At 43.0% G+C, this 27,737-nt stretch overlaps 2 protein-coding genes across 3 annotated transcripts in view; both read left to right on the top strand.

Moving 5' to 3' along the window:
• Window positions 1-17,560, top strand: part of flncb (filamin C, gamma b (actin binding protein 280)) — a 64,256-nt gene extending 46,696 nt beyond the window's left edge. The window contains exons 31-48 of one of the 2 annotated variants that reach the window (XM_078419637.1): window positions 1,014-1,109; window positions 2,493-2,592; window positions 2,841-2,981; window positions 3,440-3,568; window positions 4,212-4,385; window positions 5,740-5,901; window positions 7,370-7,573; window positions 7,871-8,023; window positions 8,208-8,330; window positions 11,325-11,564; window positions 11,670-11,939; window positions 12,611-12,748; window positions 12,833-12,948; window positions 13,379-13,511; window positions 15,760-15,936; window positions 16,411-16,629; window positions 16,784-16,987; window positions 17,282-17,560. In XM_078419637.1, the coding sequence (XP_078275763.1) occupies window positions 1,014-1,109; window positions 2,493-2,592; window positions 2,841-2,981; window positions 3,440-3,568; window positions 4,212-4,385; window positions 5,740-5,901; window positions 7,370-7,573; window positions 7,871-8,023; window positions 8,208-8,330; window positions 11,325-11,564; window positions 11,670-11,939; window positions 12,611-12,748; window positions 12,833-12,948; window positions 13,379-13,511; window positions 15,760-15,936; window positions 16,411-16,629; window positions 16,784-16,987; window positions 17,282-17,469 (2,967 nt within the window). In that variant the 3' untranslated portion in view covers window positions 17,470-17,560. The remainder of the gene's footprint in view (window positions 1-1,013; window positions 1,110-2,492; window positions 2,593-2,840; window positions 2,982-3,439; window positions 3,569-4,211; window positions 4,386-5,739; window positions 5,902-7,369; window positions 7,574-7,870; window positions 8,024-8,207; window positions 8,331-11,324; window positions 11,565-11,669; window positions 11,940-12,610; window positions 12,749-12,832; window positions 12,949-13,378; window positions 13,512-15,759; window positions 15,937-16,410; window positions 16,630-16,783; window positions 16,988-17,281) is intronic. The other variant, XM_078419638.1, reaches the window with a different exon arrangement.
• Window positions 17,561-22,374: 4,814 nt separating this feature from the next.
• On the top strand, window positions 22,375-25,142 carry atp6v1f (ATPase H+ transporting V1 subunit F). Its single transcript, XM_078420139.1, has 2 exons — window positions 22,375-22,601; window positions 24,254-25,142. The coding sequence occupies exons 1-2, from the start codon at window positions 22,444-22,446 to the stop codon at window positions 24,453-24,455; spliced, it is 360 nt and encodes a 119-aa protein (XP_078276265.1). The 5' UTR covers window positions 22,375-22,443; the 3' UTR covers window positions 24,456-25,142.
• The last annotated feature ends 2,595 nt before the right edge of the window (window positions 25,143-27,737 follow it).

Raw genomic sequence — 27,737 nt, 5'->3', positions numbered from 1 at the left:
TGTAATGAATAACTTTTACGGTGAAAATAAGGGAAACTGTTGCAAGTGGGGAAGCCCGAGTGGGAATTGAGTTCTGTTCTACGTATGAAAGAGTTTTGAATCAAAAGTGGTTAGCAGTGTATGAGGGAAGATTTGGGATATGGGGGGAGAATGGGGAGGGGTTGCAATCTTGCTCTAACTTTAATGTTCATTGTTCTAGACTGCCATCAGATGGAATAGTTTCTTGTAATCTATCCAACCAAACCCTTCAATCCACTTGCACACCTAATAATGATTAACACTTTAATCACCTATATTTGAGAGACTACAATCTGTAAAACGGCTCCAAACCAATGTAAACACTTTCTTAAGTATTGTGTCCGGACTGGTTTGGATTTGCTGCTCTGGTCTGACCATCACTCTGATTAGTTCTGATGTAATATGGTGATGTAATATGCTGTTTAGTGTCAAAGTTTATATGAGGTAGCAAGTGACTATTCCATCAACCTTTTGTGGTGACTTTTATCTGCAGTGACTTAGTGATTCTGCATCCATGCAATACAAAATCCCTTCAATTCAATCAGAATATTAGTCTGTGAAGCCATGTTTCCAATAACTGGACTCCATGTTTAGAATGTGATTAAAAAAATAAAGAACTTGAGGAACATGGGGAAAAGATCTAACTTGTGTGGAGAACAAGTCGTTTGTGATGTATGGTCTCTGTCCTGACCCATGTCTCTCTGCACCTCCATGTTCTGAGTCCAGTTGAATGGGTGCCCACGTCATTGTCCCCATCCCCAACTCTGGCCAGAACTTCCCAGACCATTACAAACTAATGTCGCCTGAAATATCACAATGGAAAGAGGTGTTCAGAGGAATACTGGCTTATGGGACTGCAGTTACCATCGCCAAACCATCTCCATTCGCTTGTCCCATTGTCACTGTGCTTCTCCCTTTGTTTTAAAACTTTTCGGATGCAAGTTTTGGGAGTTGTGTGTTGGACTTGTTTAACTTTTAGCTTGCTCCAATCATAGGCCTGTGATGCCATCCCCATCATTGAGGAGCCCTGCGATACCCTGCAGCTACACCAGCCCTATGTGCCTTGCCGTGCTGGCTATCCACCACACTGGGTATAAGATTTAACCACCAACTTACTCTCTTCAAGCAGGACTTCCATACTCTCCTTCTCTCGCCTCAACCTATTTTTCAGTTTCCATGATGCATCTCTAATCTTTTATTCCTTCTGTCCTGTTTTTGGTCAATTTGTCATTTTATTGCATTCGGCTTGTTCTCGCGCTCATAGTCTGTCATTCTTCAATCTCTCGCTGCATCTTGAACCTACTGGTCTCTAACCACAGACTGGATGGAGGCCTGTCTTGTCTCTTCTGTATGCATCAATGCTTCTGTTGGACTTTTCGATAGCTGATTCTCTTCCTACTATTACAAAGGTCATAGTAGATTAAGTCAAGCTCCTGGTGAATCTCTACATGATTTTTGGACATTGTGACCAAAAGGAGAATTCTCTTGAATGAAGTTTGGTCATGTTTCCATACTTGGCTGACTGCATGTGATCAGGACGCTCAGCCGAAATAATTTAATAAACATAAATCTACCACCATTGTATGAAAGAAGGAGATGATGCCTTTCTGCATGTGGGATTAATTTGATCCAGAGGGACTTGGAGGCCCCTCCATCAGCTCTTTAAATCTGTCACAGTATCTGCTCTTCATTTTTTCTCTGGGGTAGTTTAAAAGTCAATGTACAGATTTACCAAGGTTCAGTTTGTTCTGTTCAGTTTGTTGTTTTGTTTGGCCATTTTGTAGTGATTAGTAGATTTATAATCACAAGAATCAGTTTACATTCCCCAAACGAGCACTGAGATGGCTAGTCAGCTCCGGAGCCTCTAGAGTTAGTCCCCAGAAACTCTGAGCAGAGATGGGACATTAAATAAAGGACCGCAAATGTTAAATCCCTGTCTCCCTGTCCCATGGCTACTTTCCTCCTTGCTTTACGTTTTGGGTGGGGAGAAGTGTATTTTCGAGGTTGGATGACCAGTCACATGACCAGAGCTGAAGTAAAAAGGGATGAGTGAATCCAATCACCTCATGGGTGTTCCTGTGTTGATTGGCAAGCAGATAATCAATGGGTAGGAATAGTGGCCAGAAATTCAACCATTCAACCAATCCAGTAGCTTATAACAGAGGGTCCAGCTTTAAGCACAACAAATGGACAAAAGCTGGTCAACTGCAGAACTTTAGTTCTCCAATGACAGGAATGTTACCTGATCCCAGTGCAATTTGCCTTTAGTCACACTACTCCTCCTAGTTTAGCCCTATTTCCAGCTGACTCGATCATTCTTGTATAGATCCTCACTCTGCTGAACTGACCCAGAGTTAATCCAGATACTTAATGAAATGCCCTGATAATAGCCTGTTGCAAATCTTCTGGTTTGCTCTTCTTCTTGCTCTCTTGCTGGTATTTAAGCTGTAGCTATGGTTTTGGTCATTTTGCAGGCCACGGAGGAATCTGTTGTCCCGGTTGATGTTATGGAACATGGTCTCCGGCCATTCAACCTGGTCATTCCCTTCACTGTGCAGAAGGGAGAAATCACAGGTAAGTTTTAAAATCTTCCTTATGTGATGTATTCTTCGCACTAGCACTGTGTTGCAGCACAATAGTCTTGCTCCTTGTTTAAGAATAGTCTTGCTCCTTGCTCCCTTTTGGCCCACCGGGTCCGCGCCGACTAGCGATCCCCACACATTAACACTATCCTATACCCACTGGGGACAATTTTTACATTTACCAAGCCATTTAATCTACATACCTGTACGTCTTTGTTCTGAAATATTCTTGTGTCTCAGGCGAAGTCCGGATGCCATCTGGTAAAACTGGCCGTCCAAACATAACTGACAACAAGGATGGGACTGTCACGGTGAAATATGCTCCCATCGAGAAGGGTCTGCATGAGATGGACATCAAGTATGATGGGAATCACATCCCAGGTATGTGGCTGGAACTTGCTGCCTGACCTATCGCCATATTAGCACAGGACCTGTGAGCTTCTTGCTGCCTCTGATTGATGCTGTTCCTTCCAGGGTGACAGTAGACTTGTCTTCTTGTTATGTTCGGAATGGTTATGTGAAGTTGGATCACAGTAGTGTGGCAGCCTTAAGTCTGCCATGCCCTGACTAGTGACCAGTGCGCCATTCCGATTGAGCACTGATCTTTTACTGTATTCTGATGAGTGGGTGTGGAGGCAGTAACCTGTTGGCCCCAGTGCCAATATCCAGGATATGGAGACCCATGTACATTCCAAAACAACAAGAGGAGACCCCATTAGGAAACAATGTCCCGAGGGAGGTACTGATACAAACATCAAATTGATTGGGTGATTTGTATCAACTGCAGCATCCAGAGGGAAGAATGACCTTTACTGATCCCTTTATTTATTCTGCTGTAGGTAGCCCGTTGCAGTTCTATGTGGATGCCATTAACAGTGGTCATGTAACTGCTTTTGGACCTGGTTTGAGCCATGGGATGGTGAACAAGCCAGCCACATTCACCATTGTCACCAAGGATGCAGGAGAAGGTATGTGTGAATCCCTGAAGTTGGCAATGGGTATTAATTACACTACCCTTGCATTGAGTGTGAAGCCTGCAATGGGAGAAAAGACCTGAAGGATTGGAAGAAAGCAAGAACTGAGCAAGGAAGAAATGTTTAATTTAAAAACTATGCTGGAAAAACTCAGCAAGTTAGGCAGTATTTGTAGAAAGACAAAAGGTTCACATTTCCGGTCCGAAATCCTTCATAAGAAAAGTGTAGGATCCGGGCTGGGGTGAAAAAATATTTGACTAGGAAAACCATGCAAAGAATTGGTAAGAAAGAACTGCAGATGCTGGTTTACACCAAAGATAGACACAAAATGATGGAGTACCTCACCTTCTGAGGAAGAGCTTGACCAGAAATGTCACCCATTCCTTTTCTCCAGAGATGCTGGTCCCGCTGAGTTACTCCAGCATTTTGTCTATTGTCCATGCACAGAACTGGGTTGTGGATTGCTGAAGGGGAAATACTGGGAAGATGTATGTGGACAGAAGGTAACTTGGTAAATGAGAAGGATAGAAGAACAATGGAATGAGAATTGGGTGGGGGGAGTGATTGGAAGAGTGGGAGTCGTGTTTCTTACAGTCGTGCAACAGATAGTAAAAACATAGTCTTTCTCTCTCACTAGGTGGCCTGTCACTTGCCGTGGAAGGTCCCTCTAAAGCTGAAATCACATGCAAAGACAACAAGGATGGGACCTGTACGGTGTCCTACCTGCCCACTGCCCCTGGAGATTACAACATTATTGTTCGATTTGATGACAAACACATTGCAGGGAGTCCCTTCACTGCCAAGATCACTGGTAACTTAGCATTCTTGTGGTTCTTTGCCTTTGTTTTGTTTTAAAGCATTCACCCTGATATCTTGTGACTGAAGAATCAATTTTTGTAGAGAGACGTAATCCATAAATTTGTAGGGTTTAGTAGACACTGTGCATTGTAACTTGAGATCTTTTTCAGAACATGTTAATTAATCAGAATTCACAACCAGTGCACCAGATCTAGAAAAAAGGGGTTTGTTCTAGTGTGGGTTAGTTGGTGCTAATAAGGTGAATAACGCTCCTGTTGATAGCATTGACAGGAAGAGCAAGCACTGGGAGTTTTTCTTTGAGTTTGAGTTTAGTGTTGGGTCTCTGTTCAGCAATTTCTGATGCCATAGTTAACACAGACATGTGAACATCAACTCATATACTTAAATTTGAGTTTAGTTTATTGTCACGTGTACTGTAAGATACGGTACAGTGAACAGCTTTTGGTGTGTGCTAACCAGACAGCGAAAAGACAATACATGATTACAATTGAGATATCCTCAGTGTACAGATACATGATAAAAGGGAATAATGTGAATAACGTTTACTGCAAGATAAAGCCAGTAAAGACCGATCAAAGATAGTTGGAGGGTCACCAATGAGGTAAATAGTAGTTCAGACTGCTCTCTAGTTGTGGTAGGATGGTTCAGTTGCTTGATAGCCTGGGAAAAAACGGTCCCTGAATCTGGAAGTGTGCGTTTTCATACTTCTATACCTTTTTGCCCTATGAGAGAGGGGAGAAGAGGGAGTGGCCAGGGTACGACTCAGCCTTAATTATTCTAATGGCCTTGCCGAGGCAGCATGAAGTATAAATTGAGTCAATGGAAGGGAGGTTGGTTTGTGTGATAGTCTGGGCTGTGTCCACAATTCTCTGCAACCTCTGTTGGTCTTGGATGGAGCTATTCCCAAACCATGCGGTGATGCATCCCGATTAAAATGCTGTCTATGGCGAATCTGTAGAAGTTGGGACATGCTGAACCTCTTAAGCTTTCTAAGGAAGTTGGAGGTGTTTCAGCAGATCCACTGTGGTCCATGTTGTGAGAGAGTGGATGTAAGGAGTGATCTGTATCTATTCTGTGTTGTATTTATTGATGTTGCCAATTGGGATGGTCCAACAACCTCTAAGTCTGTGATACGAAGGGGTTTATAATCCATTTGTTACCTGTGCCAATGCTGGTTGAACAGTATTGAAGTGGACCATGAAGGCCCCGCTCTTTCATATTCTACTTTTAGAACTCCAGCCAGTCCAACAATCATCTAGGTTGGAGAAGGAGAGGTAATTGCAAGGGTACTGGGAATGATTGCCATCATTGAGAACCAATCATGTTGATGAAAGCATTTTGTGCAGGTGATGACTCAATGAGAACCTCGCAACTCAACGTTGGCACATCGACTGAAGTCTCATTGAAGATTACAGAGACAGATCTCAGCCTACTCAATGCCAGCATCAAAGGCCCGTCGGGTAATGAGGAGCCCTGCTTACTGAAGAGGCTGCCCAACAGGCACATTGGTAAGACGCAGATGCGAATGGTGATTACAACTAGAAGTTAACTGGGCAAGTGGGTATATTGATTAGACACTGGCTTTTGTTAGACATTTATTAAAGGGGGAGGTATTTTGTTGTTTTTAATTTCATTTTATTAACCAGTAATCCATTTGAGAAAGTGTGGATTCCATTTTGGGTGGATGCAGGAGGCTGAGGCATGATGTTGTAGAGGTGCATAAAATCATGATGGGAATAGGTAGGGTTAATGCAGTCTTTTACCCAGAGGAGGGGTATCAAGAACTTTTTGTACTCGGGATGTTGGGTACATGGAATTTCCAGAGGTGGTAGTTGAGGCAGATACTATAACAACAATTAAAAGACGGTTAGACAAATATGTATAGCAAAGGTTTAGAAGGATATGGGCCAAATGTAGGCATAGCTTAGATGGGGTACCTTGGTCAGCGTGGACGTGTTGGGCTGAAGGGCCTGTTTCTGTGCTGTATAACTATATCCAAGACTATATTTTGGAGATTCAGCATGGTTATACCAAGGTGATACATTGGCCCTGAAGACAACTAAAACCAAGCTTATGTCCTATGTAAAAGGTTTAAGAACTGTCCGAACTGAAGTATTTGATAGGTTCCATTTATCTGACTTTTCAGAACAAAGATGATTCAAATTGGAGCTTTGACTATGAGAAATAATATCCAGAAGCATTTTTGTATTCAGTGGCATTTGTGAATCTTCCACAAAAGATTGACTGATGGGATTTAGTAAAAATTTTAAGTCCTGAGATAAACATGGTTTTTTGTTGGATAATGTTTTCAAGTCTCTAAAATGGAGCACGAGGCCAGTCTTGTCTCAATAAGTGGTATAGTAAGCTTGAAAGTGAATGATCTCCTCTGATTCCTTTAATTGAACAAAAATCAGAATGTGAGCTAATTCTCTCAAATTCAACATTGGTGAGAAACAATGTGATTGAAGACCTTTGGCAGAATAAATAAAAATAGATCCTTTCCAGCTAGAGAAGATCAATTCTAGACTAAACATAAGATTTGGATTGTGTAAGAAAAAGTTGCGAGGGTGTAAAATTAGATCTGATTAGTTAATTGTCATGTACACAAATGGAATGAAATTCCTTGTTCATGTGAAGTTCACTAAACAGTATTCTTGCAATAATGATTTATAAAAGTAAATACAATGACTAGGGCCAAACAGTATAATTGTGCAAGATTGTAGTGCAAAAGAATATGAGCAGTGGGGAAGAAGTCTACAATTAGGGAAGGGGATCATCCCATGGTGGTGGGAGGTGAATTTTCCCAGATAAGGATGGTGATAAATAGGAGTCTGTCCAGTGAGTTGATTAGTCTTTGAGAAACTTATTGTGTTTTGGTGTTTCTGGCTGTAACAGATCAGATGTTCTGTCCATTGGTATTTCTTGCCTCCTTCAATTTCTGAACAACTTCATCCCCATTTCACTTCTGTTCAACAGGTATTTCATTCACCCCAAAGGAAGTGGGAGAACATGTGGTGAGTGTGAAGAAAAATAACCGTCATGTTACAAACAGCCCTTTCAAGATCATGGTGGGGGCCTCTGAGATTGGCAATGCCTCCAAGGTGAAAGTTTCTGGGAAAGGACTGGCGGAGGGTCGAACATTTGAAGTGTCGGAGTTCATCGTGGACACAAGGGGTGCAGGTAAGGGTCAGTTCCCTTGAGGACCATTTCACGACTCAGGAGGTGCCTCGTTTCAATTGGCAATTGAATAGGCAAATTCTCCTGTGTGTGGAGGCAAATTTGCTCAGGCCACGAGTGAAAATTGTAACCAATCTCCAAACCGGAGGTGATTTATGTAGATCTTTGGGATGGATAACTAAATGACCAAATGGGTATTGGAGGACATTTGTAAATTTAAAGATCAATAAAAGAGATGCATCTAACATGAGGGCAGGCAATCCTTTGTTCTTAATGTACCGTTTTGCACTGATTTCCCAGGTTATGGAGGACTTGGTCTGTCCATTGAAGGTCCCAGCAAAGTTGACATAAATTGTGAGGATCAGGAGGATGGAACTTGCAAAGTGACTTACTGCCCAACTGAGCCAGGCAACTACATTATCAACATTAAATTTGCTGATCGTCATGTGCCAGGTAACTACAAAGTGAAAGCTCCTTCATGTTGCAAAGGCATGGCAATGATTTGAATAACATTTAGATTTCAACAGAAGCTTCCACTGTGATTCACTCTGACATGATTTGCATCCAGCAGGTTACTCGGTAACTGCAGGACTTGATATTTAACTTACTACAAATTATCATATGACATTTATTGCAGGAAGTCCTTTTACTGTGAAGATGACTGGTGAAGGGAGAATTAAGGAGAGCATCACAAGAAGGCGCCATGCACCCTCCATAGCAACTGTGGGCAGCACCTGTGACCTGAATCTGAAGATTCCAGGTACGTACAACTCCTGAGTCGAGGATAAGTGTAATTTCTTTTGGGTTAGAATAGATGTTGGCTGCTCTTATTCTGATCAATTTCCTCTATTTGTGTCAATCATTATCTTCAAATTAATACTGTTCTTCATCAAACAGTAACATTGCAGTTGATCAGAGGTGAAAGTGGAAAGGCTATTGTTTTTAATGCATTACTCCTAATTTTGAGACTGACTGACTTCTGGAACTTTTGAGTTTTACATTTTTAAGAATAAGCATTAATCTTATGGAGATTATCACTTGGCTCAAAATATGCAAAAATCCTGAAATTCCCTACACCTGCCTGGGAATTTCCTGATTACACCTGATGTTGGCTTTTCATGGACCGCGTTAACTTGGGCAGTTCTTAACACTTCATGGAGATCTGCTTACTATTTCTGGACCAAAATATACCAAGTAAAGTGAGCACATTCATTCGAATGGAGAAACATGTCTGGAAGAGAGAAGAGGCTGTAAGGGAATCTACACTTTGATTTATTAAGTTTAAGAAATTGGAGCCAGAGTAAACTATATTGTTGCAACCTTGCTTTGCAATTCAATAAGATCATTATCCAATCTTCAAGCTTTCAAGGTCAGTTTATTGTCACATGTACCAATTAAGGTACAGCGAAATTCAAATTACTAAACAAAAAGCAACAAGACACACAACAACATAAAAGTTAACATAAACACCCACTACAATGGATTCCCCACGTTCCTCACTGATGGAAGACAATAAAGTCCAATCTGCTTCCTCTTCTATTCTCCCGCAGTCGAACCATCCACAGTCGGGGCGATTGAAGCTCCCGCAGCCGGTGGTGGAAGCCCCCCCCCCCGCGTCTGAGCGGTTAAAGCCCCCCCCCACAGCGTTGGGGCGGTCGAAGCTCCTGTGGCTTGGAGTTCCCGAAGTTCGGTCTCTAACTAGAGATCACGTTCTCCGTGATGTTAAAGTCTCGCAGACTCCCGCGGTGGAGCTCTCAAAGTCTGTCTCTCCAGCAAAGGGCGGCAACTCCTCGATGTTAGGCTGCAGTGCGGACGGAGATACGATACGGAAAAAAATCGTATCTCCGTCGAGGTAAGGGATTAGAAAAAGTTTCCCCCAACTTCCCCCACCCCCCACATAAAACAAGCTAAAGAACACTAAGAACATACATTTAACACATACAAACAAGCAACAAAGGGACAGCCATTGCAGGTGCGAGCCGGTGATCCTGGACTTAGTTCTATTTTCCTACCTCTGCTCTAAAACTCTCAATCCATTGTACATTAAAAAATCTCTAGCTTCACCTGAATCGATTTTGTTATTCAATCTTTGAGGCTGTGTAGGATAGAGAATCCAGAGATTCATTATCTTGAAGATAAGCATTTCTCCTGTTTTGTCTTCAGTGGATGATTCCTTCTCAATTTATATCCCCAATTATTATTTCCACCACAACTGGCATGTGATTTGTCAAGCCTCTTCAGACTTTTTCAATAATAATTTCTCAGTTTTTAACTCCAATAGGTGTAGGTTGAATCTGTTTTAACTTTTTCTCATTAGTCAACCTTTTCATCTCACGGGAGGGAACTAATACGCTTGTTTAAAAAAAAACTATTCAGACTGGTACCTATTTTGCTATTCCTTCACTTGATGTGATTATTGCTTTGTCTTGACTGGCCTTTCAGTATTTGTATTAACAATCCAATGTTTCTGGTTGATGATCAGTATGTACTTTAAACCATCCAACCCATGTTGATTTGAAGATCAAATTGGTAGTTCGCGAGGGAGTGGTCATTAATTTTGGTCACATCACTGACTGACATCCAGTGACACAGCTGTGGCTAATTATGGTGAATATTATGGTGAATTATTGAATAATGGGGATAAGGTCCATAATGGAAGGAACTGATTGGGCCTGATTGAACACAACTCCACTGGGTTAAACCAATATTTGGAATTTGTATAGCATCTTTTGAAAAGAGCTTTAGAAATCTTTAAGTGCAGAAGTATGCCACTTGGCCTCTCAAGCTTGGTCTGCCATTGTATAACTGAGGGACTAGACTGATTGTATTCACAAGTCTGCATTCTTGCCTACTGCTGGTATGTGTTCATCCTTTGCTTAATCAGGTATCTATTCACAGCTACCTCAAATATTCAAAAACTATGCTTCATGATCTCTTCTGAGGAAGAGGTTCAAAACTTATGACCTTCAGAACACATTCTCTCATCAGTCTTAATTGGGCAACCCTTCTTTTAAAATAGTGATTGCTAGATCTAGATTCTCCCACAAGGAATATTTTCCCCATGTTTCATCTATTCAAAATCTCCCAGGAGCATGCACGTTTCAACTGCAATGCCTCTAACTCCTTGAACTCGAGTGGATACAAGTCTGTTGAAGAAGCAGAGATAATGGAGAAATGAGAAACTTCAGATGCTGAAATCTTGAGTGAAATAAAGTGCTGGAGTAACTCAGTGGGGTCAGGCAGCATATGTGCTGGACCTGGATAGACAACGTATCGGGCCTGAAGGTCTCAACCTGAAATGTTGCCCATCCATGTCCTCCATAGATGCTGCCCTAGTCTGATGAGGACTGTTGGTCAAGTTAGACAAGTAGAAATTGCTCCGGGTAAACTTGATCTGCTTCTCATCCAATTTCATTCCCAAAGGAGTCCAGTCATACAGAGTACTCTCAGCTCTAGGTTCTTCATTGCTTTTATAACTGAAGGATACATTCATATTTTGTACTTAATTTCCTTCGTCAATAAGTAATAACAATCTGTTAACTTTCCAATTTGCTTACTACACTGGTATACTAATGTTTTATTCCAGACCCTGATCCCACTGTATCACAGACCTTTGCAGTGTCACTCCATTTTATTTGTATCTGTCAAAATGGAATATCACATATTCCCACATACTCCACCATTTACTCGTTTGCTTGATCTTCCTTCATTTCTCCCCCTTACCTCCTTTCCTTTCTTCCCACCTTGTTTCTAGGAAACTGGTTCCAGATGGTATCCGCCCAAGAGCGTTTGACCAGGACTTTCACACGCAGCAGCCACACCTACACACGCACAGAACGGACAGAAATCAGCAAAACGCGTGGTGGGGAAACAAAAAGAGAAGTCCGAGTGGAGGAATCGACACAAGTTGGAGGGGACCCGTTCCACAATGTGTTTGGAGAGTTCATGGGCCGTGAAAGCTTGGGCTCCTTTACCAATATTCCGCGGGCTGAAGGTATGCATCTGGCAAACTTAAACAAAATGGAAAGATAGCTTTATGGTGTGGTGTTACTGTGTGCTTAAGAAATTTTCTAATATTTCTGTCATTTTTTCTTCACAGTGGAAATTGGGGCGAAGGTGATGACGGCACAAGTCACCAGCCCATCTGGGAAGATGGATGATGCAGAAATTATTGAGGGAGAAGACAGCACTTACAGTGTACGGTTCATACCACAGGAGATGGGGTCTCATACTGTCAATGTTAAGTATCGAGGCCAACATGTTCCCGGAAGCCCCTTCCAGTTCACAGTGGGACCGCTGGGCGAGGGAGGATCCCACAAGGTTCGAGCTGGTGGTTCTGGTTTGGAGCGTGGTGTTGCTGCAGTGCCAGGTGAGTTTCTGATAATTAATGGTGGCAAATTTGAATGAAGCTTATTGTGACTAAGATACTTCTAGACTAGAGAAACCGATAGATATGGAAGGTCTTTATTCGACATGACGTGGGCACTTCTTGTGGAGACCCTTTGTAGAATCACCCTGAACTTTACGTACATCATGATTTTGTATTCTTAAACAGGAAGATGACTGCAGGTGATTGAATACTATTTTGGTAGCAATTTTAATAGCTACAACAGCATTGTTTATTTCAATATTTTTCTGATGACAGGGTTTCATTGAACAACATATTTACAATGGGAACACATTGTAAATGACAGGACATATCTGAATGTTCAAAGGTTCCCTGATCTAAAAGTTTTTGAGGACATAACCCAGACACTGAAAATTATTTCATGAAGGCTGACTCTGAGTACAAAAATTCCAATTATTAATATCCAGAGCAAATGTGTTGTAGGTGTCAAGAGACAAAATAAGTTCTGGGAGCTTCGGAGCCCATCTTGGTGGGGGAGGAAGAAATGTCAGAGCAGTCTGGGGATGAGGTGGGAGGCAGAACAACCATGGGAAGGATAAAATACAGATGTAGATTTGGTGAGAATGTGGAGTGTATTATGTGCCTTTCCCTCCTATAGTCACTCACTGTTCTTTCCCTTTCTTCCATTTAAGCTGAATTCAGTATCTGGACTCGAGAGGCTGGAGCTGGAGGTCTCTCCATTGCCGTAGAAGGTCCAAGCAAAGCAGAGATCTCATTTGAAGATCGCAAGGATGGCTCATGTGGCGTTTCCTACATTGTGCAGGAACCTGGTCAGTAAATTGAATGGAATCATTTGCCCCTTTATCTGTTTCTGAATCCACATTTATCTTTAATTGAGCTGTTCCTTTTTCCAGGTGACTACGAGGTATCCATCAAGTTCAACGATGAGCATATCCCAGATTCTCCATTCGTTGTTCCGATTGCTTCTCCCTCGGATGCTGCCCGCAGACTCACTGTTACCAGTCTTCAGGTGGGCACAAGGCGGGCACTTAATGTGCTTCAGTGGGGTGGCTGCATGTAGTTTGTTCGGGAGGGATGTGTTATGGCCAGTAATTCAAACTTCCTGTTCAACCCATTATAGAATGCAAGCCTTGCGCAATTGATGGGTGTCTGTGCGATTACTCAGGGACTTTAGCTTGGTCTCTTGGCATTCCTGATGGCTTTGCAAATGTTGCACCTAGATCTCTTGTGCCAATTGGGATTATCTGACTTCACTCAAGTGGATTTTGAGATTGATCCATGGTTTCCAGTTGGGGAACACTCGGATTGACTTGCTTTCTTTGCTTTGGCACATTTTGATGGGGCAGTGTCAAAATTTAGTGTCACACAATAAATCATGTACAGACGACTCCGCCTTGGGCAAATGTTTTCAAATGTTTGTCCATTTAATCAATGTCCAGGAATCGGGATTGAAGGTCAATCAACAAGCCTCATTTGCAGTTCAGCTGAATGGAGTGAGAGGAGTAATTGATGCAAAAGTTCGGACCCCATCTGGGGCTGTGGAGGAATGTTACATGTCAGAGCTGGACAGTGGTGAGTGACTGCATGCTAGATAATGTTGATTTGAGATGGGTGAAGGGACTCTCGTTTGTCATCTGCGCTACATCCTCTTCTGTTGCCCTTGTACTGATTCTGTCCCTCGCCCTCTATCCAGCCACACAATATTTAACCCAGAGCAACAATGCTGACTGCAATGATTTTCATCATCTGATTTCTCAACATTCTGATGGGGCAATGACACTGAAATCCAGCATGCAATCAATTTGTGCAGATTTGCACAGGAAAGGGGAAGGTGCCCCAGACTTTGACAAGAGCAAGATAGAGGGTGAGGCAGGGCAAGAGGGTGTAGATTCGCTGTGGAAGGGAGAGCCGGATGCGGTTATGTAGCTGTGGGGTGTTATCGATCTGACCCAGAATAAGTAATTATTCCCACACCATGTGCCATGGCCTCTCTTGCAGCAGCTGCCTGGGGCTTAAGCTGTAACACGAGATCCAGGCCCCTGCAGCCTCCAGTAATTCAGAAACTTCTAGAAGGACATCACAAGGTCATATAACTTGTTCAGAGCTATTTCCTCAGCATTTCTGAAGCTTTGTTTTTCAGTTTGCTCTTTGCACTGAATTCAACAAAGTCTCTGTAACTGCACCTCCCATTTCTGTGTGTGTGTACGAGCGGTCTATTGATTGCTGCACTCAGAGTGCCACCTACTGGTAGTGGGAAGACCTCCTGGATTTGAAGACAATTATGGAATAGATAAAAACATAGAAAATAGGTGCAGGAGGAGGCCATTTGGCCCTTCGAGCTAGCACCGCCATTCATTGTGATCATGGCTGATCATGCACAATCAGCAACCTGTGCATGCCTTCTCCCCATATCCCTTGATTCCACTAGCCCCTAGAGCTCTATCTAACTCTCTTTTAAATTCATCCATTGAACTGCCTTCTGTGGCAGAGAATTCCACAAATTCGCAACTCTCTAGGTGAAAAAGTTTTTCTCACCTCAGTTTTAAATGGCCTCCCCTTTATTCTTAGACTGTGGCCCCTGGTTCTGGACTCCCCAACATTGGGAACATTTTTCCTGCATCTAGCTTGTCCAGTCCTTTCATAATTTTATACGTCTCTATAAGATCCTTCTAAACTCCAGTGAATACAGCCCAGTCTTTCCAATCTTTCTTCGTATGACAGTCCCATCATCCCAGGGATTAACCTCATGAACCTACGCTGCACTTACCTCAGTAGCAAGGATGTCCTTCCTCAAATTAGGAGACCAAAACTGCACACAATACTCCAGATGTGGTCACACCAGGGCCCTATACAACTGCAGAAGGACCTCTTTACTCCTATACTCAAATCCTCTCGTTATGAAGGCCAACATGCTAGTAACTTTCTTCACTGCCTGCTGTACCTGCATGCTTACTTTCAGTGACTGGTATACAAAGACACCCAGGTCTCGTTGCAATTCGTTGCAGGTGTTGGACATTGGATCGGATAAGTGGGAAACAGCTACTTTATGCAGAGAAAATATCACTTAATCCTTCACAGAACTCTAGAGAGCACATTAGTGACAACGCCAACTATGCTGGACAGTTTTGAAACGAGTTGTATTTGTCCCCATGAGGCGCTCCTAATCTTATTTGTCAACAACACCTTTTTAGCATTAATTGATTCTGCTGCTGCACAGCTACTACTGATGCCCTCATCCATGCCTTTAATCAGTGTAAAATTTTAATGTTGTAAGGAACTCTCTGGCGAGTTCTGGAATATAACTGTGTATTGGTTCATAAATTAGTTCTACTCCAAGTTATAGGAGTAGAATTAGGCCATTTGGCCCATCAAGTCTACTCCACCATTCAATCATGGCTGATCTGCCTCCTAATCCATTTTCCTGCCTTCTCCCCATAAACCTTGACACTCTTTCAAATCAAGAATTCAACTCGATTGAATATGTAATTGAGTACCTCAACTCAATTGAGTTTCCATAATGACCAATGTAATAGTGCACGACAGATCTTGAATGTTCCCTAGTATTGAATCGGCAGCCTTCCTTATTCCAGCTTCTGTGAACCTATTGTTATCCAAAATTCTATGTGTATACTGATACCACGTCCTATTGTATACATCACCCCCAGCATTGCTAACCCATGTCGTTTCCAAGTTTAACAGCTGTTTTTTAAAACTCTATATCTTAATTTTCTAATCCCTGTAGCTTGGACCCCTCCCTAACTCTAATTTCCACCAGCCCTCCTTAGAGATATGCCAGAACTTAGCCTGTTTCTGTTCACAGATAACTTTGCAATCCGCTTCATACCACGTGAAAATGGTGTCCACTCCATCGATGTCAAGTTCAATTCCTGTCACATCCCAGGCAGCCCATTCAGGATCCGAGTGGGAGAGCCAGGACAGACGGGGGATCCTGGCTTGGTCTCTGCCTATGGCCCTGGACTGGAAGGAGGTGTCACAGGTATAATACCTTGATTAAAAGTCAAATGTACCATCAGGATTCATCATGCATGGATAGCTGGTGGGGGAGGGATTGAAATGTATTTTTTGGCAAGTGTGAACTGTTTTATATTAAAACAACGCATTTGTAATGTACAGGCTAGAATCTGTTCATGGGTTTGTGGTGTTAAAATATTTTTAAAATGTGGGATATAAACAGAAAATGCTGAAAATGCACAGCAAGCTGGGCAATGTAATGAGAACTGGAATATTGCAAGCTTGAATATAGTGGTTCAGTAGGGATTTGAATAAATATTGATGAATACTTGTTGTGACTTGGATGTTGGAATATAATTGAGAGGATCCTTGCAGAGAATAACAGGTACCCAAATGTGAAATACATGCTGGTTTGGGGGCTTAGTTGCTTGTTTCAGCCATCCTCGACTATAAATGCTGGAAAAGATTGTCTCACAGTGATTGTGTATGTTTTGTGCAGGAGTGCCCTCAGACTTTATTGTCAATACATGTAATGCGGGAGCTGGAGCTCTTTCTGTCACCATTGATGGTCCGTCAAAAGTGAAGATGGACTGCCAAGAGGGTGCTGATGGTTATAAGGTAACCTACACTCCAATGGCCCCTGGTAATTACCTGATCTCCATCAAATACGGTGGACCTCAACATATTGTTGGCAGTCCATTCAAGGCTAAGGTCACAGGTGAGCCCAAGTTCATTGAATCATAAAAATGTATAACATGAAAGGGTAGCATACAATATTTTTAAACTGGAATATAAATAATGGGGTTATCAAGTCTAACTCCACCTCCCAGAGAGCTGTGACAGGACTAACTAGTGCCTGTTTTCTATTTCAGGGGTTCGATTGTCAGGGGGCCACAGTTTACACGAGACATCCACAGTCCTGGTTGAAACAGTTACCAAGTCATCCACAGTTGCTGGCTATGGACCAATGCCCAAATTCACATCCGATGCCAGCAAAGTGGTATCTCGAGGGCCTGGCCTGTCCAAGGCTTTCATTGGGCAGAAAAACAACTTCACTGTGGACTGCAGCAAAGCAGGTGGGTGTCTCGGGTCAGGAAGGTGGGGCAAGTGTAAAACATGGGATGACGATTATCTTGATGGTTGGAGGAAGTGGAAGTGTAAGCACAAGCACAACCTGGCTTAAACTGTGCTCCCATTCCGTCTCTCCTGAGATGCTGCCTGACCTGCTGAGTTACTCCAGCATTTTGTGAATAAATACCTAGGCTAGTATTACCTTCATTCACTGGCTTGAGATGGAAACCCAGCAAATGTGCACTTGTTGTGATCCCTTGCAGTGATGCGCTCACTGAAGTAACTTTTTTCTGTTCCAGGAACTAATATGTTGATGGTGGGTGTGCATGGCCCGAAGACCCCTTGTGAAGAAGTTTATGTGAAACACATGGGTAATCGTGTTTATAACGTCACATACACTGTGAAGGAGAAGGGCGACTACATTCTGATTGTGAAGTGGGGCGATGAGTGTGTGCCCGGTAGCCCATTCCATGCTACTGTCCCCTGAATGACTGATGGAACCTTTGTTACATCCCAGAGGATCTGAATTGTCTAAGTTTTGTAGAAAAACAAAAAAAAGTTAACTTAAAAACTAATATCCAGCCCTGCGTTTACAGGGATGGGGGTGTTTGGGGAGGGGGGGGAGTGGGGGCGGGTAGGGAGATTGTGGGAGGGGTTAGGGGAAGGGTTTCTCTGGGCAAACACCAGACAACTGATTTTTAGAAGCTGACTGAATTTACCAGAACAATTGGCAATTTCTCCTTGGTTAAGAGTTTCCCCAAGAACTCTGCAGTAAAAATATTGGAGCTTGTTTTGGAGGGTATTGAAAGGAGCCAGTACCGGCTGCATGCCTGACTGACACCCCCTCCAGGTGCTGCAGCTCCAAGGATAAATCACCTTCTTGATCTTCTGCTCCTTGTGAAGCAAGACAGACTTTGAATGTTCTTTTCAAAAGGGTATTGGGAATCCTTGGACTTATTTGTCCCTGTGCTGAGGCTAAGAAGGTGTTGAGGGTGGGGTGTGATGGAAATGGGTTCCAATAAACTTGGATTAGTTAATCATCCATTGTGTTCAGTCTGTACATCTCCCACCTATCCCATGTCGTCCCCTTTATCCCCTGTTACTTTCCCAATATGATCTGATGTCCAATTTCTCCAACCACTAGTTACCCAGACCAGATACTGCACTGACAGTTTGGAGCAAGACATTTGGTGATTTGACTGCTGTACTCATGGAAATGAGCTAAACCATGCAAGGGTTACAGCACATAACGTGCTGGACATGCCCTCGGAAATGGGTGGCAGTGTTGGAGTTCTTATTTTGTTTGTTTCTAGACAACTTTGTATGACAGTGAGCCCTTGTATTTGATACATCAACCAATGTCTGGCAATAATAAAATATACCTGATAACATTTTGTCTTATGCTTTAGTCTTATTGGAAGTAACTCTCTCGTCTTCAGTTACTTGGAATTGAATAGGGTATCCAGGTTGAGAATTAACAACTTGTGTTATCAGTCATAAAACTGGCTTGACCCTCTGACTTGCATCATCTCCCTTCATAGTTTTACAGTACAGAACCAGACCCTATGTCCCATAATGTCCAAGCTGACCATTTTGCTTACCTACACTAATCTATTTGCTTGCAAGAGTTCAATTTTTGTCTGCCTTGCTGAAGTGCATTTTATAAATGTAGCAATGATATCCCATTCCACCACCTCCAGTGTACATATATATTTATACATACAGTCAGTCGTTTAGTTGATTACCCTTGGCTCCCTTTTAAAAATCTTTCCTTTTGCCTTAAACCTATACCCTCTTATTTTTGATGATCCTCTGACCATTGCAAAAAGGATTATCTATGCCTATCAATTTTGGATCAGTTCACTTCTCAATTTCCTTCACTCAATGGGAAGCCCAGCCAATCCAATCTCCCTGCTCTTCACTTTGATTATAGCAGCCTCTGCATCTAACATATCATTCTGACATCTTCAACAGGATTACATCACCAGTCACATATGCCCGTCCCCACAGTTTTCTGCAAAGATTACTCTCCTCAACTCCATGGTTTGCTCAACCTTTTCCACTCAATAATACACCTGCCCAGGCACTTTCCCCTGCAACTGCAGCAAATGTAACACCTATTCCTACAGTTCCTCTCTCACTTCCTTACGGGATCCACTGCAGGTTCTCCAGGTGCAAGAGAGGTTCATGTGCACCTCTTCCAACCTGGCTGGTCGCAATCAGTGCTCTCAAAAAAGCCTCTTGAATCAGCGAGACCAGGTGTAATCTACACGACCATTTAGTCGCACATGTGTTTGGTCTGCCTAGCCCTCCTGGATCACCCAGATACTAACCATTTAAACTCTCCTTCCTCTTCCCTTTCTAACCTTGGCCTCCTCCATTTGCCAGAGTGAGGCCATACACAAAATGGAAGAACAGAACTGGAAGGCAGCAGAGTGGCACAGAAGAGTTGTTGCTTTTCAGCACCCGAGACCCAGGTTCGATCCTGATTATGGGTGCTGCGTGTACAGAGTTTGTACGTTCTTCCCGTGACCTGCATGGGTTTTCTCCAGTTTCCTTCCACACTCAAGACGTACAAGTTTGTAGGTTAATTGGCTTGGTGAAATTGTAAATTGTGCAGTGTGACGGGTTAATTGGTCAGCATTGGCCTAATGGCCTGTTTCCACACTAACTCTAAACTAAACTAAGCATCTCTTATTCCACTTGGGTGCATTACAACCCAATGGTGCAAACACTGAAATCTCCAACTTTATGTAATACCCCCATCTTCCAACTGTCTTGTACCAGCTGAGACACCCTTCTCCTTTTCCCTCTTCCGTATGCTCACCTCCCATAAGATACCCATATTTTCTTTTCAACCCTACTCTTCTCTGCCACAGAGGGCAGTGGAGGCCAAATCACTGGATGAATTTAAGAGAGAGTTAGATAGAGCTCTGGGGGCTAGTGGAATGAAGGGATATGGGGAGATATTGGGCACAGGTTACTGATTGTGGATGATCAGCCATGATCACAATGAATGGTGTTGCTGGCTCGAAGGGCCGAATGGCCTCCTCCTGCACCTATTTTCTATGTTTCCCCTCCCTCTGCTCTCTTCCACCCAGTCTTCTGGTATCACTCCAATTGCTATTGAAGATGCAGAAAATTCTGACAGTCATTAAGGCAGAAGAGCAGTCATGATCATGAGTAAATTCAAAATGCCAAGTCCTATTTCTTTCAGCATTCAGGACTTAATGAATAATTCAAGAATAGCTTCTTCCCTGCTGTTATCAGACTCTTGAATGGACCTCTCATGTACTAATGATGACTTCCTGATCTTCCAATCTACCCTTCCTGATCTTCCAATCTACCTCGTTATGGCCTTTGAATTAAAAAAAAAATGTTACACTATCTTCAGGTAGGAGAATGAGGTTGAGAGGGATAGATTGATCATCCATGTTTGAATGGCAGAGTACACTCAATGGGCCGAATGGCCCTGAATCTGCACCTCTGACATGAACATAACATCCCAATTTCTATAGTCAATTCCCTATCGGGCCCTGGTGAGACCGCACCTGGAGTACTGTGTGCAGTTTTGGTCTCCAAATTTGAGGAAGGATATTCTTGCTATGGAGGGCGTGCAGCGTAGGTTCACTAGATTAATTCCCGGAATGGCGGGACTGTCGTATGTTGAAAGGCTGGAGCGATTGGGCTTGTATACACTGGAATTTAGAAGGATGAGGGGGGATCTTATTGAAACATATAAGATAATTAGGGGATTGGACACATTAGAGGCAGATAACATGTTCCCAATGTTGGGGGAGTCCAGAACAAGGGGCCACAGTTTGAGAATAAGGGGTAGGCCATTTAGAACGGAGATGAGGAAGAACTTTTTCAGTCAGAGGGTGGTGAAGGTGTGGAATTCTCTGCCTCAGAAGGCAGTGGAGGCCAGTTCGTTGGATGCTTTCAAGAGAGAGCTGGATAGAGCTCTTAAGGATAGCGGAGTGAGGGGGTATGGGGAGAAGGCAGGAACGGGGTACTGATTGATAGTGATCAGCCATGATCGCATTGAATGGCGGTGCTGGCTCGAAGGGCTGAATGGCCTACTCCTGCACCTATTGTCTATTGTCTATTGTCTATCGGGTGAAGTCCAGCATGCCAAAAGCTTCACCACCCTTGTACTTGTACTTCTAAATCCCTCTGCTCTACAACACTGCCCTGGGTCCTACCATTCATTTGAAGGTCCTGCCCTGGTTTGACTTCCAAAAAGGCAGTACCTCACACTCATCTGAATTAAACTCCATTTGCCATTCTACAGCCTACTTCCCCCAGCAGATCAAGGTACTGCAGTATTTCTTGATAACCATTTTCACTGTCAACAATACCGCATATTTTAGTGTCATCTGCAAAAATACTAATCATGCTTTATACATTTAGGTATGATAGCAACACTTAGGGGGTATTTAAACAAACATAATAACAGACAGGGAATCGAGGGAGAGACCACGTGCAGGCAGATGTGCAGTTTAAATTGGTATCATGGTCAGCACAGGCATTGGTCTGCCACTGGTTCTCAAATTTGGCATTCCAGCACCATCTTACATTTAGGATTAGCAATACACACTGACTTGGACCACAATACATACTTATAAGTATATAACATAATTTTTTATAAGTATATAACGTAATATAAAAGGGAAACAAAACAAACTGCTGGCAAGGCAGCAGTTGGATACTGCCGGGCAGCATCTGCAGCAAGAGAAATAGAATGAATGTTTCAGACCCTTCTTTGTGAGGGGGGAGGGGGAGGGGTGGGAAAGGAAAAAAATAAGTTGCTGTCAGCAGACGGGTAATGGATAAGACGGAGTGATTTGATGGCAGTAAGATTGGCAGGTAGCGTTCAATGGATTAATGGCTGCAGTTAGCGAGGAATAATTGCCAGATGTAGGCCACCAAACCCCTCAAGCGTGTCCTACTATTGAATAAGATCATGGCTGATCCACACCAGCCACTCCTCCATACCACTTCCCCTCACCCTCAATTCCCTGCAGGTTGGGCTGTCCTAATGGAGAGGGCTAAATCTGAGGCAACATTGCAGCAGAACGCCAGTTACCTGACCGTAGGTCCAGAAGGGTGCCAGGTGCCCAGACGGAAGATGGAGTGCTGCTGGTCCAGACATTGTTATGACTGCAGACGGGTCAGGGTGGCTGTGAAATCCCACTTCAAACCTGCGACCATGTTTCTGTCCTTTGTGAGCGAGGACGTCGAGTGTGCGCTCTCCGCGTGCGCTCGCTCGGGTGGCGCGGGACTCACTGCGCATGCTCAACACTGGGGCTCTGGCGTCATGGGTAACGGTAACAAGGGGGCGCGGCATCGTGCGCATGCTCAGTACTGGGGCAGTTGACGGATGACGTCCCCGAGGCCCGGTGTCCGCGTGACGAGGGGCACTGCGCAGGCGTGAGGCCGGGCACAGTGAGCGTGCGCGATGGCGGGCCGGGGCAAACTGATCGCAGTGCTGGGGGACGAGGACACCTGCACCGGATTCCTGCTCGGCGGCATCGGCGAGCTCAACAAGAACCGCAAGCCCAACTTTCTGGTGGTGGAGAAGGAGACGAGTGTGGCGGAAATTGAGGAGACTTTCAAGTGAGTGCCGCTGCACCTGATGGAAAGCGAACCGGGCCGGGGACCATCTCCCCGGGAGAGGGACCCGGGGGGACGGGTCGGGACCCTGATCATTGTCACCCTCGATTTTGTGGAAGCCTACTATGCACATATTGCATTTGGCGTTCCAGTTTCTGATATTTTTCCAGGTCTGGATATCTGCCGGTGGTCTGGAGCAGAAGGGGTTTAGTCTAATTTGAACATTGTGGATTTGCATTGGGCGAGGAAAGGTGCAAGAAAACAGTGAATCCTGACATTTGATTTCCTAAAACTGGATCCAGTTTAGCTCACTGGCTTAGAGCAAAGATTGATAGATGTTTTGTGATGTGCAAGAGTACTCAGTCTCATGTTTTTTTATTGCATAAATTAATTATTCATGTCTAAGTATAGAGGACGTTGGTAGATGATACAATTGGTTATGTAGTTGAGAGTGAGGAAGAACTCTTCAGATATGCGATCTGGACACTTGTGCGGAAAGGTGAAGAGTGCAAGGTAAAGCCAGAAAAGTCGGATCAAAGATAGTTGCCAATGAGGGAGACAGTAGTTCAGAACTGCTCTCAAGTTGTGGTAGGATGATTCAGTTACCTGATAACAACTGGGGAGGTTGTTAAAAATGCAAATGGATTGCTCTTCAATATTTGTTGTGATATAGAATATGAGAAGAGATATTCATTGGTGGGTATAAAATTGATGGGCCTAGATAGAATAGGGATCATCTTGTTAAGCAGAGAGATATTAAAATTGGTGGAAGGTTTAAAAAAAATATGAAGATTTTTTACCTTGAGATTGGAAGGGGTCTGGAACTCATATTCTCAAAGGGTGGTAGAAATAGAAACCTTCATATTTAAAAAGTATTTGGATAGGTACTTGAAGAGCCATGACCTTCAGGGTGAGTGCTGGAAGGTGAGATTAGATTGGGTAGATCTGCGGAGTTGTAAGTTTTCTATGAGCCTGATTACTCCCATGGGAGTTTCACGTGTGCAATCCAGAATGACACATGGTGTGAGGTGCTGCTGGTGAGCTCAACACTGTGCCATGTCCTCGCTGTTTCCCCCTTCTTTCCACCGTGGACCTTGTGTGAGAGTAACAGCTAAGATGGCCACAGTTCTGGGTTTGCCTGCTGTATAGGCTTCAGATACATTGTGAAATCTTTCAGTATGTGCAGAGGAATTCTGAAAGTAGGTCCAAGTGTTTGTTTAAGGAAGTGAGTCCTCCTTTTGTTCAGGAAGTTCAATTCAGTGCTGACCTCCCTACTTCATTCACTCAGCTGGCTCCTCAGCTTGGGCTGGCTCATCTCCTGTCCTGTGGGTGCCTTGACTTTCTTTCCCAGTCCTGTCCTCAACACCACAAGCTTTCTTTCCCCGTCCTGTCCTCAACACCAGGGCTTAATTTACACTCTCTTCCTTCACCATCTCCTGTCCTGTTCCCAGAAATAATCCCATAATAATTCTGTTAAATTTCTAGAAGCAATAGATGCATCTACAGCTAGCCTCTGGGTTCAGAGTTGAATAATTGGGGTTTGAGGCTACCTCCAAGATTCTGTGAAGGATGCGTGCAAGTTGACTTTGTTACGATGCTGATCCTGCAACTTGCCAGGAGCTCAGAATAAGCCTTTGTTTTTCTTTACTCTACAGAAGTTTCTTGAATCGAGATGACATTGGGATCATTCTGATCAATCAATACATTGCGGAGATGATTCGGCACGTCATTGATGCACATACATTATCGATTCCTGCTGTGCTGGAGATCCCATCGAAGGAGCACCCATACGATGCTTCTAAAGACTCCATCCTGCGGCGTGCCAAAGGAATGTTCAGTACTGATGACTTCCGGTAGATAGACTATGCAGTGCCAGTCATGCATTGCTGTTGTTCTGTCATTGTGTTGTTTTATTGAGTGTTGATTCCTCTGGTCCAATGTGCAGAGGGCTGATTCCTCTGTTGTCAAATCTTAGCCAGACTTTGCAGCAAGCAATCCCCATGGCAACTGTGTATACATGATCCCAACCCACCATTTAGTGACCTGTTACCCTTTACTACAAATTTGAGTATGATTTAATTTCCATTCAGTTCTGTACCTGCCTTGATGGGATTGTTTAAAGTGCAACTCTGGGCTGTAACTGGCACTCTGCCTGCCCTGGCATAAATCAATCTTGTGCTAACTATTGATATTTCAAATTGCTCTGTGCTGTGCCTATCTGAGAGATTGGGGAACAAGGTAGACATTTTTAAACACTGGAATAAAATACAGTAATTATTGACTGCTGAGTTGTGATTGTGCAGAAAGCACTGATGCTCAGGCAGATAGGATGGGCACCAGCTCCAAGCTCAGTTGGGTTAGTATTTTTTTGGATGGCACTAAACTGGATTGTTTGTGCTGAAAATTCAGTGTTGCTCAGGTCCCAGTTTGTGCTAGTGAACAGAAGCTGAATGTGGTTCTGATCTAGTCCTTTCTTGTCTTCACATTGCATATTTATGATGTTGCTTGTCCCTGATCATTGTCAATAAATAAACTAACATTAGAGCGATTTTTGTCATGGGTCTCTGATTTTGTACAGAAAACGATATCTTATTGCTTTTTTTTCCAGCTTACTTTTTCTCCTGCTTTTACATTTGCTGTGTTGGACTGTGTTCACATGAATGTACCAATGCCCTTTTAATGATCATCCAACAGGCCATCTTGCACCTTGTCAAGATGCTTATCCAAAGCAGGAAATAGTGCTTGAATATTATTCATGTTTATGGTTACAAAAAAAGACAAGTAGCATTATTGCACAGGTTCCAGACAAATTCTGTCTCAACCAACAGAGAATCTAAATATCACACCTTTTGATATTTATTGATAGTTCTATTGTCAAATTTCTCTGGCAACAGTTGGAGAACAGTAGGGCAATCCTGATTAGAATCTGAACTGGATTGTTCATTAGATAAATATTTTTGCTGGAAGAGCAGGGCAAAGACAGGATAACATGTAGGAAGCGGTTCACCTTGTGATTTCCACCATCTATTTTGCGCAAGGCAGTATAATAATCGACACAATGCCAATATAACACTGAGAACACTAATGAAGTTTGACAACAAACAGAACACTTTATTGTTCTCTATCCACCGTACTAAATATTCACTATTCCCCTCCCCCATGCCCCCGACTGTTTTTGCAACAACACACCACACCAAGCTTATGGACTTTCCCACTTAGAAGACAAAGAGCAAAAAAGCATACTGAGAGATCACTTCTATATTTCTTGCAGCCAAGGTCATCAACCATCCAGACAACAGCCATCCACTAACCCCGCTTGGAAATTTATCAACATTTTGGGGCTGTTTACCTGACATCTTCCATAAGTTACAGTTTCGGGAGGCAGTTTCTCAAGGAAAATAAAGAATGACAGGATTTGATGGTTTTCACAAATCACAAAGTAAAATAAACGAATGCATCCATCCATTTGTCCATTAGTTCAAGATCTGGCAATGTTGTAATTTGTAATTTTATACTTCATTTCTAATCATTCGATAGTCTCACCCATCATACTTAAGTACCCCTCTGAGATCTCTGATCATCCAAATCTGTCATCTTGCACATGGCATATTTAAACTAAGGGGCTGGAGTTTGCTGAACTCAAAGCTTTTGACTGGAATTTCATCTCTAAATCTATGAGGTATTTTGCCTACTTTCCCCAGCACCTCTCTATGTTCCTCAGTGTTATGCTGTGTCTATTAGATTCTTCTTGTGCTCTGCACTGTCCCAACATCTGGTTTTAATTTCAGTTTGGTGATGATTTACATTCTTCATCCTGCCAGTCATTTTCACAGTGGATGATATGGAACTTCCCTGCCACCAATTGGCAGGAGCTATCTTTTTTAATTTCTGAGAGCCAAGACTAGGTTTAACGAGAGGCTGCTATTAAAAATGTAACCTTTTATATATTGGAGGGAGTAATCAGGTGACAGGGGCTATTAGCAAATGTGCAATTGGATTAAGTCTCATCTAATAAAATGTGTGATGAAACAGACTTGCAAACCCTGGAGCAGTAATATCGCTAATTAACCAGGTTGTGTCCTGTATCCCATGATATGAAGGTCATAGTACCTGTGATTAATGGGACATTCTCAGCTCACAGTTGGATGTATCCCCTTTAACACTATGGTAAAATCCAGACTGGTGATTCTTTGAAAGACATTCCCAGACTCAGGAACAATTCCTTGCATCCAATCTGCCCAAAGGAAGATGGGTTATAGATGCCGAAGGTGACATTGATCAATAATACAACAGCCTCTTGTTCCCCCATCTATGCTGCACATTTTACATTTCCCAAGCTGTTCAGACCTCGTGCTCTGCTGTTGGAATCAGGTTTTATAGATTTGTGAATGTAAGGAACACAAGGGTCTGCTAAGTAAACAAAACAGGAAATTTACAACTTGAGGAAAAGTTTGCCAAAGCTGCTGAAGAGTTCCTAAAATACTCCCAGCTGTGATAATACAAGCATTTATTTTCCTCAGCAAAGTATGGAAAGGCAAACCATTTCTGTCCATTCCCCTGCAATGCAAACAGTGTGCACGGGTGCGTGTTTACAGTGCAGGAATGGAATAGCCTTTGGCTTAGGTTGTTCTTTAAAAAGTAAACCAAAACCCAGTTTCCTGTTCCTGAGAGAATTTTCTTGGGATGGATTGGAATTTAAATTCCATTGGCATTACTACTGGAGATGTCTGCAGACGAGTGATGTTGGCTTTGCAAGCAGCATTCTCAAGAATTCTGAGTGCTGGCCAAAAAATGAGTTACAACTGCTGTCACCCACATGCAAACTACAACAATCCTATCTGCATATGCTGGCTACCAGGTTGTAATTTATTAAATCATTGTATTCCAAAACACTGGTTCTTAATAAGAAAAAATGCATTTAGTCCACATCTGTTTTAGATTAATCAGTTTTAAAACTGCTCATTCTTAAAAACTGCAGATGCTGTCAGTATTCTGTTGTTTTTTTTGCAGATTTTGAGTCCTTGTTAAATCTGAACACAATCTTGTAATTACTCTTATTCACTATATAGAAGAGCAAACTGAATTAAAAAATGCTCAGAGATCAATGATTTGATGTAGAATTAATTGAAGCCACGGCAC

The sequence above is a fragment of the Rhinoraja longicauda genome, chromosome 23 (assembly GCF_053455715.1).
Source record: "Rhinoraja longicauda isolate Sanriku21f chromosome 23, sRhiLon1.1, whole genome shotgun sequence".
NCBI classification, from domain to species: Eukaryota; Metazoa; Chordata; class Chondrichthyes; order Rajiformes; family Arhynchobatidae; genus Rhinoraja; species Rhinoraja longicauda.
The sequence above is the reverse complement of the archived record's forward strand: the minus strand, read 5'-3'. Positions and strand labels throughout refer to the sequence as shown.

Coding starts and splice junctions, on each gene's coding strand:
- atp6v1f (XM_078420139.1), top strand. CDS start 22,444: ATGGCGGGCCGGGGCAAACTGATCGCAGTGCTGGGGGACGAGGACACC. Junction 22,602..24,253: donor GAAATTGAGGAGACTTTCAA/GTGAGTGCCGCT, acceptor TTTACTCTACAG/AAGTTTCTTGAATCGAGATG.